Raw genomic sequence first — 12,989 nt, 5'->3', positions numbered from 1 at the left:
ATGAGTGATTGCGAGGGCTCGCTCTTCTCAATGGATGGATTTTGTTTAAGTCATTACGCACTTATTGTTGCGGCTCCTCTCTCCCATAATCAGTTTAAAAGAAATAAGAACGAGCCAGGGTGAGGGTAGCGGGAAGTGGCCGAAATGGGTTTTCTCCATAGGGCTCAGTCATCTGGTAGGGACTCAGAGTAGAGTCACTGCTCCTTCACGTCAAAAGGAGCCAGTTGAGGTGGCTCAGGCATCTGGTTAGGATGCCTTCCGGGTGAAGTGTTCCAGGCATGTCCCACCGGGAGGAGGCCCCAGGGAAGACCCAGGACACGCTAGACGGAATATGTTTCTCGGCTGGCCTGGGAATGCCTTAGCATTCCCCCAGAGGAACAGGAACAAGGGGCTGGGGAGAGGGAAGTCTGGGCCTCCCTTCTTAAGCTGCTACCCCCACGACACAACCTCAGATAAGCGGAAGAAAATGGATGGAAAGAAAGTTTGATGTAGATGGGAGCTTGTGTGTGAAAGTTATTCCACCTCAATGTTTTGAGGCTTGGCCACATGATTTCATGCAGAAAAACGATTTTAATAATTTTTCACCTTCAATGCTTCACGTTTGTATGGTCTCCCATTTTGTGTAAAAGTGTCAAAATGGTGACTTTGATCAAAAATGGCCAACTCTCCGGATCTGACAGTAGAGGGCGCTGGACCTGATCTCAGATCTTGGCAAGAGGCTGGCATTACCAGAATACACAATCTATGGAATAATGGAAAATTCAAGACATTTGAGGACTTAAGAACACAATATAACATTGTCTCCAGGGACTTTTATGAATATCTTCAAGTAAGGCATTATGTCAAGGCAAAAATGGACATACTTGAGTTCCCAGGGGATTATTATTTACTTGAAAACTGTATTCTCGATTGTCAAACGTGGGAGATTTGTGTCAAGATTCTATGCTAAATTACAAGCCCTAAGGAAAGATAATTTGGGGAATTTGAGATCAACCTGGAACACAATTCTGAAAAGTACAATTGATTCAGAGGCATGGGAAGACATTTTGACTCTGCCTTCTAGAATCTCAGTATGCAACCGCTACAAAGAAATGCAGTATAATATTTTACACAATGTATACATATCTCCATATATATATATATATAGCAAGTACACACCAGGAAGTTCTCCAAATTGTCCCAAATGTAAAATAACTACAGGGACTAGAATTTACTGTTTATGGGAGTGTAAAATTATAGAGGCATTCTGGCGAGCAATATGTCGAGAAAATAGCTCCGCTATAGGACAAGCGCTTCTCCCTGGTCCAATCATGTGTCTCCTTGGGTTCATACCCAGTCATCTGAATACTCATAAAGAAATTGTGCAATTTCTATTGATGTTGGCCAGAAAATCAATAATGCTTAAATGGGTTGGTTCTGATGCCCCTTCGATCCAGCTATGGAAAAATTTGCTTTCTGAAGTTATTGTATTAGAAAGATTGAGATATTGTATGAATGGGAAATTTTATGCTTTTAAAAAAAGATGGGAACGTATTCTTGAATACTTCAAAATTTCAAAAATAAAAAACCAGTAATGTGAATCTGAATGACGTGTATGTATGATGCTGTAATTTATGTACATGCCTCCGATTTTTATTTTGTCTTGTTTTCTGTATCAGTGCTGTATAAGTTTTGCCCTGTTATTGTTCTTTTCTTTTCTTTTCTTTTCTGTTTTTGTATAAATGTTCAAAAATACCTAATAAACATAATTCATAAAAAAATTAAAAAAAATTAAAAATGGCCAACTCCCTGTTGAGTGTGGATCATGGCTTCATGAGACTTTTTGGTTCATCCTTATGTAGCAGTGTGATGTTATTACACTAGATTGTAAAAAGAGAAGCTATTCCGGTAGGAAATTATATGAGCACGTCCAGCTTTTATTTTGAAGAGTCGGCAAATCCATTGCGGAACAGCAGGTAACTTCCTGTTGCAGAATTAGCTGTCAATGAACAAACTGTGTTGCCCATTTTATTAAAATTTAATGTTTTGTGAATGAAAATGCAAATTATTATCTTTACTGTTGAACATATTGAGTTCATAGATTATTGTTTTGAGTGTCAGTTTAGCATTTTAAAAGACAAGTTAACGGGTCATACCATTATAGTTTGTTAAGGGTTTTCCCACGCTCTCGGTCGCGATCTTTCTGTTTGGATTCCGTGGGAGAAGGTATGAAGTTTTGTTTTCTGTGTTCGATCAATGTTTTTGAGGATAACAATTGACAATTTGACTATTGTTCTTGTAAAATAATGTGCTTTGTTGCACTTGAATTCTGTTAAACGCTGATAGAATTGCGTTAGCAGCTATTTTGATGCGCTTATGCTAATGAAACATTGCTAATGAAAATGCTACATCCATGTGCTGAAAATAGTATTGTTCATGGTTAAACAGGCGCTGTGGAGCACTGTGGAGAAAAAGCCTGTTCTGAAATGCTATTTTCTATTTGAATGCAGGTATGTGATGTTTCATTATTTTTGGTTATTTTATTTTATTTTTATCTTTTTATTCATGTACTGTTTCGGATTATTATGCTCATGTTTGGGCTTAGTTATTAATTATTGTTACAATTATTTTTATTTTGTAAGGTAAATGTGTTATTTTACACAAGTCGCACACGCGGGCTCTTTCTGTTTGGATTCCGTGGGAGAAGGCGCTGTGGAGCACTGTGGAGAAAAAGCCTGTTCTGAAATACTATTTTCTATTTGAATGCAGGAGCATTAAAAGGACCATCAGACCAGCTGTTGTCCGGCTATTATTTCTCAAAAAGACACAACGCAGACTCAACTACACTACACTTACAAGATACAAATGTATACAAAATTACATATTTCTCAGTCAAAGTATGGCTTGGGGCTAATTTTTAAAAATATTTTCAGGGGTGCTATGGATGAATTAGGCCATGACCACAAAATATTGGTTTGGGTTTCTGAGTTTGGTGCAGCTAGGCTGGAATATATAGAATTTTGAGCCAAAGGTATGTCAACTGCATGACTTGTGACTTCACTAAGCCACCATGGGAACATCCTCCAGCAAAACCTCTTTGTGATTTAAAACCAGTGAGAAGAACTTGTTATCCGTCTTCACACAAAATCATCTTGATTAGGTCAAAAAGTGATTTAATGTTCTGAGGAGGCGGGGCTTAGATAATGTGACCAAATAGAATCATCGGGCATCCAACATAAATGACTCGTGCCAAATTTGATGCAATTTGACTTGTGCATTTGAGAGTTATAGCGTTTTGTTTGCTTTGGCAAGTATGCTGCATCGCCATGCCCCCTAAATGTGCTCAAAAACTCACTATTTTGATACCTTTTAATACCTCATCCATTAACTGCATACTAACCGAAAAGGAAGCCAGTAACTCAAAATTTCTAGCAGGAGTTTGATTGAGGTGTATAAATGTGAAAAATTGCCAAAATTTGCTCTCTGACCTAAAGTGACAGATTACCTGTACATTTTAGAGAATACCTCCAAAAGATTATATTTAGGATTCAGGGTGGGCATAAAGAAATAGAGAAATAACAATTATGAAAAAATCCTGCAATTACAATAGTGATTCACAGCATTTAGCTGTTCTAGTGTAATAATTAAGAAATACTGCAATCACAACAGGCCATCAGAGCGCTTTTGCTGATTAGGCCCAATAAGAAATCCTTCAAATACATTGGGCCTTCACAGCACTTTTGCTGCTTGGGCCTAATAAAACACTACAATTACAATAAGCCTTTGCAGAGCTTTCGCTGCGCAGGCCTAACATGTACAGGTGTGTGATTGTTACCAGTGCAGAAAAGGCCCAAACATTCTTGTTAAAAAGAAATTCCAAATTATTCCTTCGTAGATATGCCAGTCCACCAATCACAGCAAGGAGAAAGCCCAACAGGAGAGGCCCTGCATAGTTGGGTGGACGCATGACACGGATCTAAAACAGAAAAACATGACAAATTATTTCTCCAATTACATTATAAGTCATATTACCCGTGTGTTCAATATTTGGCTGTACTTTAGATTTCTTCAATCACAAAAGCAGTACAATCAGTAACTTCACTTTGGATTTGCAATCACTAAACCCAAATGCTTACTTGAACATCTGTCCTGTCTGCCACCCATCTAGCCAACTGGTCGGCAGAAAACCCTCTGACCTGCAGCTCATAGGTGTCTGATTGGCGAGGTTTCCCTTTGGGTGGGAAGTGGAGGAAGGTTGGAGCAGAGTTCATATTAAGCTGCAGAAAAACAGAAAAAAATGGCATGTGTATGTGAGAGCTTATACACAACTTAAGTTTAACTTACATTCATCGCTGTACAGAATCAGAATCCAGGGTTCCCCCAGAAGACTTACTAAGCCCAATAGTAGAGGGTCTAAGGCCGTCCCCCTAGACCCACCACATTTTGTTGTAAATATAGGCCTGTCACGATAACAAATTTTGCTTAGCGATTAGTTGTCTCAAAAATTATTGCGATAAACGATAATATTGTTTGAAGACCATTTTAAACTGATGAAATGGCAATGACATAATAATGCAAGCAATATCCTGCCAAAATAGATATGTTATTTTCAAAAGAACATTTAACACTGGAACTAGTGAACAAAATAACCAAAAACAAAAATAAAATGGACTTTCGATCTCCATTAACAAAAAAATTTACTTGCATTAAAAACAAAACGCAACATAAAACCAAAGTGGAAATAAAAACTACATTCAACAAAAAGAATACAGATTATGAAGTCTGTATACTATACTGCCCCTCAATAATGATTAGATTAAGATAGAGAAGACGGCACATCCGACAACCTGATCCAATAGTTCCCTCCTCCCTTAAGCCCAGCTCACACTGCAACATTTTTTTCCCCAATTTTCCCCCTTATGACAATCTTAGAGCGTCGAACGATCATAACCGAGTAATGTAGTCGTGTGTGATGTGTTACGATTAATCGGGTCCAGTCGGTAAAACGTCTGGACAGCTCTGATCTAAATCAGGTATATTCAACATGTTGGATTGTCTTGGCTCGATTACTGCAGCGTGTGTGGTTTTCTCTGACTGGGAGCGACAACGTATAAGAAAAAGGCAGGAAGAAACAATAAAGCTGATAAATTAAAATGAGGTTGATAATTTTTCATTTATCGTGATTGATATTGATTTATTGTTTATCGCGATAGGCCTATGTAAATATGTTTAAAAGTTGGCAGGATTTGTAATAATATGACTGTAATTACATGTTATTGGAAGACAGTGCTGACAATGTTTAAGCACACGACTACAAAGTCTTTAAAACAGCAAACACAAAAATATTTTTAAAAATTCTTTGCTCTTCAGTTAATCCTACTAAAGTAACGAGCTACTGGCTTTGTCTTAAAGCATGTAATGCTGGTCACACTCAGAGTGAACTAAACAACTGCTTAGGGCCCTCAAGACCTTCAGCAGCCCCCAAATGCTTGAATTTTAACACAGATCATAGATCTAGAGTTTAAATGTTTGTTTACTGAGAAAGATAATGCTATTAAATATGATTTAATGTTTTTTAACAAAGATAAATTAAAAGATTTTATATTGTTTAACTTTTGAATTTAAGATTTAAAGTAATAGACACGTTTTCTTTGTAAAAGTGCAAAGAATACTCTTCATAGTTTGATTGGTGTGTTACGATAGCTACAATCTGATGCTATGAGTTTTATTGTCGTGTTTGTATATAAATCCATTTGAGCAAATAGCCAGTTATCACTGATTGCTTTAAAGCTTCGCCAAATCAGAACATACTTAAATCTCTCATACAAATCTGTATTGAACCGCTTTTAATGGTGGTGATGTTCTTAGCAGGAAAAGGGATTCCTAAATTATATTTATTCACATAAAATCTTGGTCCAGCCCTAATCCTATTTACAAGTAAAAGAAATTAAAAAGAAAACTACCTTAAATTGACAAGTATTTGTATGTAATATACTTGGGGTACAAAATTCAAGTATTTATTGTATTCTTCTTTGTCTTGTAATGTCTGCTGCTTGGTAAGGCATTTTTACAATCATAAGGGAAAAATATTACAAATACATCAAGCAAACAACTCCAGTTTATGAATTATTATCTTACCATCTGAAAGACATCAGATCCTTCATCAAAATCCACTGACGCAAAGAAGATTCTGTTAGTAAAGGCAGAGGAATAGTGCCAGGAGTTAGCTAGCACATGGAACTCCTCATCAGCTTGTCTGAAAAGTGAAAAAAAAAAAGTTACATTCAAATTAAAGTAGTGTATGTCACAATTCAATATTGCTGGGGAAAAAGGAGAAGACAAAGTTTTGGTTGGACAAGTCAAACGAGTCAATATGATATAATGAAAAACCTCAAAATATGAAAAAAAAAAAAAACATATTCATAAAAACTCCACTGATTGTTTATCGCGATAGGCCTATGTAAATATGTTTAAAAGTTGGCAGGATTTGTAATAATATGACTTATTTCTCTGGTTCAAAAAAGAGCAAAAAGGATCACAGCAAGTTTGCTAATGCCCTAAAAGAGCTGACACACACAAGATATCTAAAAAAAAATATGTGTATATTTAAGATGTGATCCATATTGTCTCGGTAAAAAAGACTTGTCATATAATCTTGAGGATTTACCCAGTGTTGAGGCGATCGACATAACTAACTATCTGGTGCTGCAGACCTCATATTATACAATGAGCCAGATGAAAGCTTTCAAAAGCCTGTACACTGTAAAAAATAAACTTAGGGGGTTATTGCATTAACAAAAGAATATCATGTACTTTTAACTAAATAATTTCATGTTTCAAACAAAAATGTGACACAACCACGTAGGATAAACAAGAAATTCAACAACTTCAGGTTTCTGAAATTTAATCATATTGAGATAACATGATTCATTATAGTCAGACTGATCTTGTGCTGAAGCCGAGTGAGATCACAGGATATCACGCGAGTTCACGCAAGACAATCGTTTTTGTCTCAACTTGAATAACATGTATTCAAGTTGAGATAACGTGATTCAATTTAGTCAGATTCATTTCCCTCCAAAGAGGATCTAGTGAGATCAGGGGATCACGAGAGATCATGAGACATCACTGTTTTGTGCCTGGGAAAACTTCAGAGTGGTTTTAGTTACACATTAAACTATAGATATTTGTTTTTCTCTGCAGGGAACTATTGGCATTTAAGAACTGCACTGTTACAGTGCAGTTCTTAAATGCACTGTAAAATGCACAGTTCTTTTAGCATTTAAGAACTGTAAAAACGAGGGTTCTTTTAAAAAAAAGACTTTTTAAAAAACGTCTTTGAATTAACGTAATTAAATCATGGAAAGGATTTCCACACGATTAAATAGCTTTCTTTCAGCATGAAGCATGTTTGTTGAGCTAACTTAATTTTCATGAGTTGGATCAACTTAATAAGTAGTGTGAAGGTATCACTGTAACATAAGTTGGTTTCTCCAGTGTGCTGTGGTGGTGCAGGGGTTTAGCACACTGCATGTTTGGAGGCCTTAGTCCTCGACACAGACGTTGCTGGTTTGACTCCCGGTGACCTTTGCCATGTCCTCACCCTGTCTGCCTACTGTCTCAAAAAAATACGAGCCACTAGCACTGCAAAAACTCTTTGGAAAAAAATGTTGGTTTCAACTAAATTGCCATTAATCTTAGTCAGTAAATTATTTGGTCCAAAGCATTGCAAATTAGTTGGGCTGGCTCTTTTAAATTACATTGGATCCAACTATAGTAAATGAGTTGAATCAACCTTAATAAATGATATTGAGCCAACACCATTGCTTTACATTGGAATAACCTTAATAAATTAAGTTGACCTAACACATTTGCTCTAAATAGGAGTAACAGAATTACATGGTGCTGAAATAAAGCAAAGTAATCAGGTGGAAAACCTTTCCATGATTTTTTTATGTTCATCCAAATAGTCATTTTTTTCAGTGTAAGCATACAATTATTTTATTTCAGGTCAGGTCATTTAAGATCAAAAGAACCATTTAATGGCTGTCAACTTGTTTCTACCCGAGTGAGTATTGTGCCATTTCAAGTAGTCTGTGATGGCAATGCTATCGCTAACAACAAGCATTGTTATTTCAATGTGCTTGGGTCTACTTGTAATTTAGCTTAAAAAAAAAACTTCCATACACTGAAAAAAAATAACTCTTTGGATGAACATAAAAAAATTATGGAAGGGATTTCCACCTGATTATTTTTGCTTTATTTCAGCACCATGTAATTCTGTTACTCCTATTTAAAGCAAATGTGTTAGGTCAACTTAATTTATTAAGGTTATTCCAATGTAAAGCAATTGTGTTGGCTCAACTTATATAATTAAGTTTTATTCTATGGTGGATTCTAAATCAAACGTTTTGGCTCAACTTACACTCAACAAAAATATAAACGCAACACTTTTGTTTTTCCTCCCATTTTTCATGAGATGGACTCAAAGATCTAAAATTCATTCCAGATAAACAATATTACCATTTCTTTCAAATGTTGTCCACAAATCTGTCTAAATGTTTGATAGTGAGCACTTCTGCTTTGCTGAGATAATCCATCCCACCTCATAGGTGTGCCACATCAAGATGCTGATCTGACATCATGATTAGTGTACAGGTGTACCTTATACTGCCCACAATAAAAGGCCACTCTGAAATGTGCTTTTTTTTTTTTTTTTTTTTTTTTTTGCTTTATTGGGGGTCTGGGAGTTTCAGAACCAGTCAGTAACTGGAGTGACCACCATTTGCCTCATGCAGTGCAACACATCTTCACATATAGTTTATCAGATTGTCAATTGTGGCCTGTGGAATGTTGGTCCACTCCTCTTCAATGGCTGTGCAAAGTTGCTGGATATTATACGCCGGTCAAGCACATCCCAAACATGCTCAATGGGTGACATGTCCGGTGAGTATGCTGGCCATGCAAGAACTGGGACATTTTCAGCTTCCAAGAATTGTGTACAGATCCTTGAACATGGGGCCGTGCATTATCTTGCTGAAACATGAGGTGATGTTCATGGATGTATGGCACAACAATGGACCTCAGGATCTCATCACGGTATCTCTGTGCATTCAAAATGCCATCAATAAAATGCACCTGTGTTCTTCGTCCATAACAGATGCCTGCCCATACCATAACCCCACCACCACCATGGGCCTCTTGATCCACAACATTGGCATCAGCAAAGCGCTCACCCACACGACACCACACACGCTGTCTGCCATCCGCCCTGAACAATGTAAACCGAGATTCATCGGTGAAGAGAACGCCTCTCCAACGTGCCAGACGCCATCGAATGTGAGCATTTGCCCACTCAAGTCTGTTAGGGCAACGATCTGGAGTCAGGCTAAGACCCCGATGAGGATGACGCGCATGCAGTTGAGCTTCCCTGAGACGGTTTCTGACAGTTTGTGCCGAAATTCTTTGGTTATGCAAACCAATTGTTTCAGCAGCTGTCTGAGTGGCTGGTCTCAGACGATCTTGGAGGTGAGCCTGCAGGATGTGGAGGTCCTGGGCTGGTGTGGTTACACCTGGTCTGCGGTTGTGAGGCCGGTTGGATGTACTGCAATATTCTCTGAAACACCTTTGAAGACGGCTTATGGTGGACAAATGGACATTCAATGCACGAGCAACAGATCTGGTTGACATTCCTGCTGTCAGCATGCCAATTGCACTCTCCCTCAATGCTTGCGACATCTGTGGCATTTTGCTGAGACAAAACTGCGCATTTCAGAGTGGCCTTTTATTGTGGGCAGTATAAGGTGCACCTGTACACTAATCATGATGTCAGATCAGCATCTTGATGTGGCACACCTGTGAGGTGGGATGGATTATCTCAGCAAAGCAGAAGTGCTCAATATCAAACATTTAGACAGATTTGTGGACAACATTTGAAAGAAATGGTAATATTGTTTATCTGGAATGAATTTTAGATCTCTGAGTCCATCTCATGAAAAATGGGAGCAAAAACAAAAGTGTTGCGTTTATATTTTTGTTCAGTGTAATATATTATGGTTATTCTGGTTTAAATGAAATGAGCTGGCTCAACTTAATTTATTATGGTTGTTATAAGTTAAATCAAATGAGTTGGCTCAACTTAATTTCTAAAGGTTATTCCAATTTAAAGCAAATGTGTTGGCTCAATTTCATTTATCAAGGTTGATTGAACTCATTTACTATAGTTGGACCCAATGTAATTTAAAAGAGCCAGCCCAACTAATTTGCAATGCTTTGGACCAAATAATTTACTTTACTTGATTAAGATTAATGCAAATTTAGTTGAAACCAACTTATTTTACAGTGATACCTTCACACTAAGTTACATTACATTAAGTGTTTTAAGACAGGACTGGGTGAAAGGGTAGAAAGAACACTAAACAATTAGAAAATGTGCTACAGAACTTTACTACAAAAGGTATAATCTCTTGCCATATGACAAACCATTTGGACATACAGTGGGGCAAAAAAGTATTTAGTCAGCCACCAATTGTGCAAGTTCTCCCACTTAAAAAGATGAGAGGCCTGTAATTTTCATCATAGATATACCTCAACTATGAGAGACAAAAGGAGAAAAAAAATCCAGAAAATCACATTGTCTGATTTTTAAAGAATTTATTTGCAAAATATGGTGGAAAATAAGTATTTGGTCAATAACAAAAGTTCATCTCATTACTTTGTTATATAGCCTTTGTTGGCAATGACAGAGATCAAACGTTTTCTGTAAGTCTTCACAAGGTTTTCACACACTGTTGCTGGTACACACCCAGGCGGTGTGTTTGGGATCATTGTCATGCTGAAAGACCCAGCCACGTTTCATCTTCAATGCTTTTGCTGATGGAAGGAGGTTCTCTCAAAATTTGACAATATCTGGCCCCATTCATTCTTTCCTTCACACGGATCAGTCGTCCTGGTCCCTTAGCAGAAAAACAGCCCCCAAGCATGATGTTTCCCCCCCCATGCTTCACAGTAGGTATGGTGTTCTTTGGATGCAACTCAGCATTCTCTCTCCTCCAAACACGACGAGTAGAGTTTTTACCAAAAAGTTCTATTTTGGTTTCATCTGACCATATGATATTCTCCCAGTCATCTTCTGGATCATCCAAATGCTCTCTAGTAAACTTCAGAAGGAAGAAGACACCTTAACGGCCACTGAAGATCAAAGGGGAAGTGGTGGAGGAGGTGGAGGACTAAAAATACCTGGGAGTTGTAATCGGCAACAAACTGGACTGGGCATCTAACACTGACGCTGTGTGCAAGAAGGGGATGAGCAGACTCTATTTTGTAAGGAAGCTGAGATCCTTCAATGTGTGCAGCAAGATGTTGGAGACCTTCTACCACAGTGTTGCTGGTGCCATCTTCTTTGCTGCTGTGTGTTGGGGAAGCAGCATCAGAGCCAGCGACTCTATTAGACTGGACAGAATCATCAGGAACGCTGGTTCTGTACTGGGACTAAGGCTGGAGTCCCTGGAAACTGTGGTGGAGAGGAGGACACTGAGGAAGGTTCTGTCTATCATGGACAATAAACAGAACCCTCTCCACCACATAGTGGACAGACAGCGGAGCACCTTCTCACATAAACTGCTGCAGCTCTGCTGTCGTAGGGACAGATACAGGAAATCCTTCCTGCCACATGAAATCTCACTGTACAATAAAAGCTAAATCATTGTTCTGCACTAATCAGCTCAATTTTGCACAACTGCACTGTGGCACACTTGCTGTACATATATTACATATACATATCTGCATTTTTTAATCTCCGTAAGGACTGCTCTTAAGTTGCATTTTATATTTTACAGCACTTTATAATTTTACAATTTGTAGCATTTTATATTTTATATATATTTTATTTTATCTACAACTAGTTGTTACTGTGTCTTGTCTTTATGCTGCAACTGCGAAGTAATTTCCCTGCTGGGATGAATAAAGTACTTCTATTCTATTCTATTGAGACGGGCCTTGACATGTACTGGCTTAAGCAGGGGAACACGTCTGGCACTGCAGGATTTGAGTCCCTGGTGGCGTAGTGTGTTACTGATGGTAGCCTTTGTTACTTTGGTCCCAGCTCTCTGCAGGTCATTCACCAGGTTCCCCCGTGTGGTTCTGGGATTTTTGCTCACCGTTCTTGTGATCATTTTGACCCCACGGGGTGAGATCTTGTGTGGAGCCCCAGATCGAGGAAGATTATCAGTGGTCTTGTATGTGTTCCATTTTCTAATAATTGATCCCACAGTTGATTTCTTCACACCAAGCTGTTTACCTATTGCAGATTCAGACTTCCCAGCCTGGTGCAGGTCTATAATTTTGTTTCTGGTGTCCTGTGACAGCTCTCTAGTTTTGGCCATGGTGGAGTTTAGAGTGTGACTGTTTGAACCCGTTATCAGTATAAAAGACACCTGTCCACAACCTCAAACAGGTGCCATTAATACAGGTAACAAGTGGAGGACAGAGGAGCCTCTTACAGAAGAAGTTACAGGTCTGTGAGAGCCAGAAATCTTGCTTGTTTGTAGCTGACCAAATACTTATTTTCCACCATATTTTGCAAATAAATTCTTTAAAAATCAGACAATGTGATTTTCTGGACTTTTTTTCTCCTTTTGTCTCTCATAGTTGAGGTATATCTATGATGAAAATTACAGGCCTCTCTCATCTTTTTAAGTGGGAGAACTTGCACAATTGGTGGCTGACTAAATACTTTTTTGCCCCACTGTACATTTAAGCTATCACAATTACAAAACGTTGTCATTTTATAGTAGTTCATGAAATTGCATACTTTGCTAGCTTTTAAAAGTTTACACGTGAACTTGCAACTTAATTTACCAAACTCACGAAAAAAATTCTAATTAAAAAAACATGCATGTATATTTTAAAATCACTTGATTTTATTGTCAATTTAAATCTGACAAACTGAAGCAAAACAAAATACTGTATTTTGCAGCAGCAATATTTGCTTGTTACACAGAAGTCAAAGT

General features: G+C 37.9%; 1 protein-coding gene across 4 annotated transcripts in view; it reads right to left on the bottom strand.

Annotated features, from left to right (window-relative positions):
* LOC122836855 (magnesium transporter protein 1-like) overlaps window positions 1–12,989 on the bottom strand; it is a 61,480-nt gene that overhangs the window by 27,344 nt on the left and 21,147 nt on the right. For all 4 annotated transcript variants that reach the window (XM_044126805.1, XM_044126804.1, XM_044126806.1 and 1 more), the window contains exons 3-5: window positions 6,118–6,235; window positions 4,116–4,256; window positions 3,815–3,955 (exon numbers count right to left, since the gene is read on the bottom strand). In XM_044126805.1, coding sequence (XP_043982740.1) covers window positions 3,815–3,955; window positions 4,116–4,256; window positions 6,118–6,235 — 400 coding nt within the window. The remainder of the gene's footprint in view (window positions 1–3,814; window positions 3,956–4,115; window positions 4,257–6,117; window positions 6,236–12,989) is intronic.

This window comes from Gambusia affinis, linkage group LG09, assembly GCF_019740435.1.
Source record: "Gambusia affinis linkage group LG09, SWU_Gaff_1.0, whole genome shotgun sequence".
NCBI classification, from domain to species: Eukaryota; Metazoa; Chordata; class Actinopteri; order Cyprinodontiformes; family Poeciliidae; genus Gambusia; species Gambusia affinis.
Note: the sequence above shows the minus strand (reverse complement) of the source record. Positions and strands in the feature narration are given on the sequence as shown.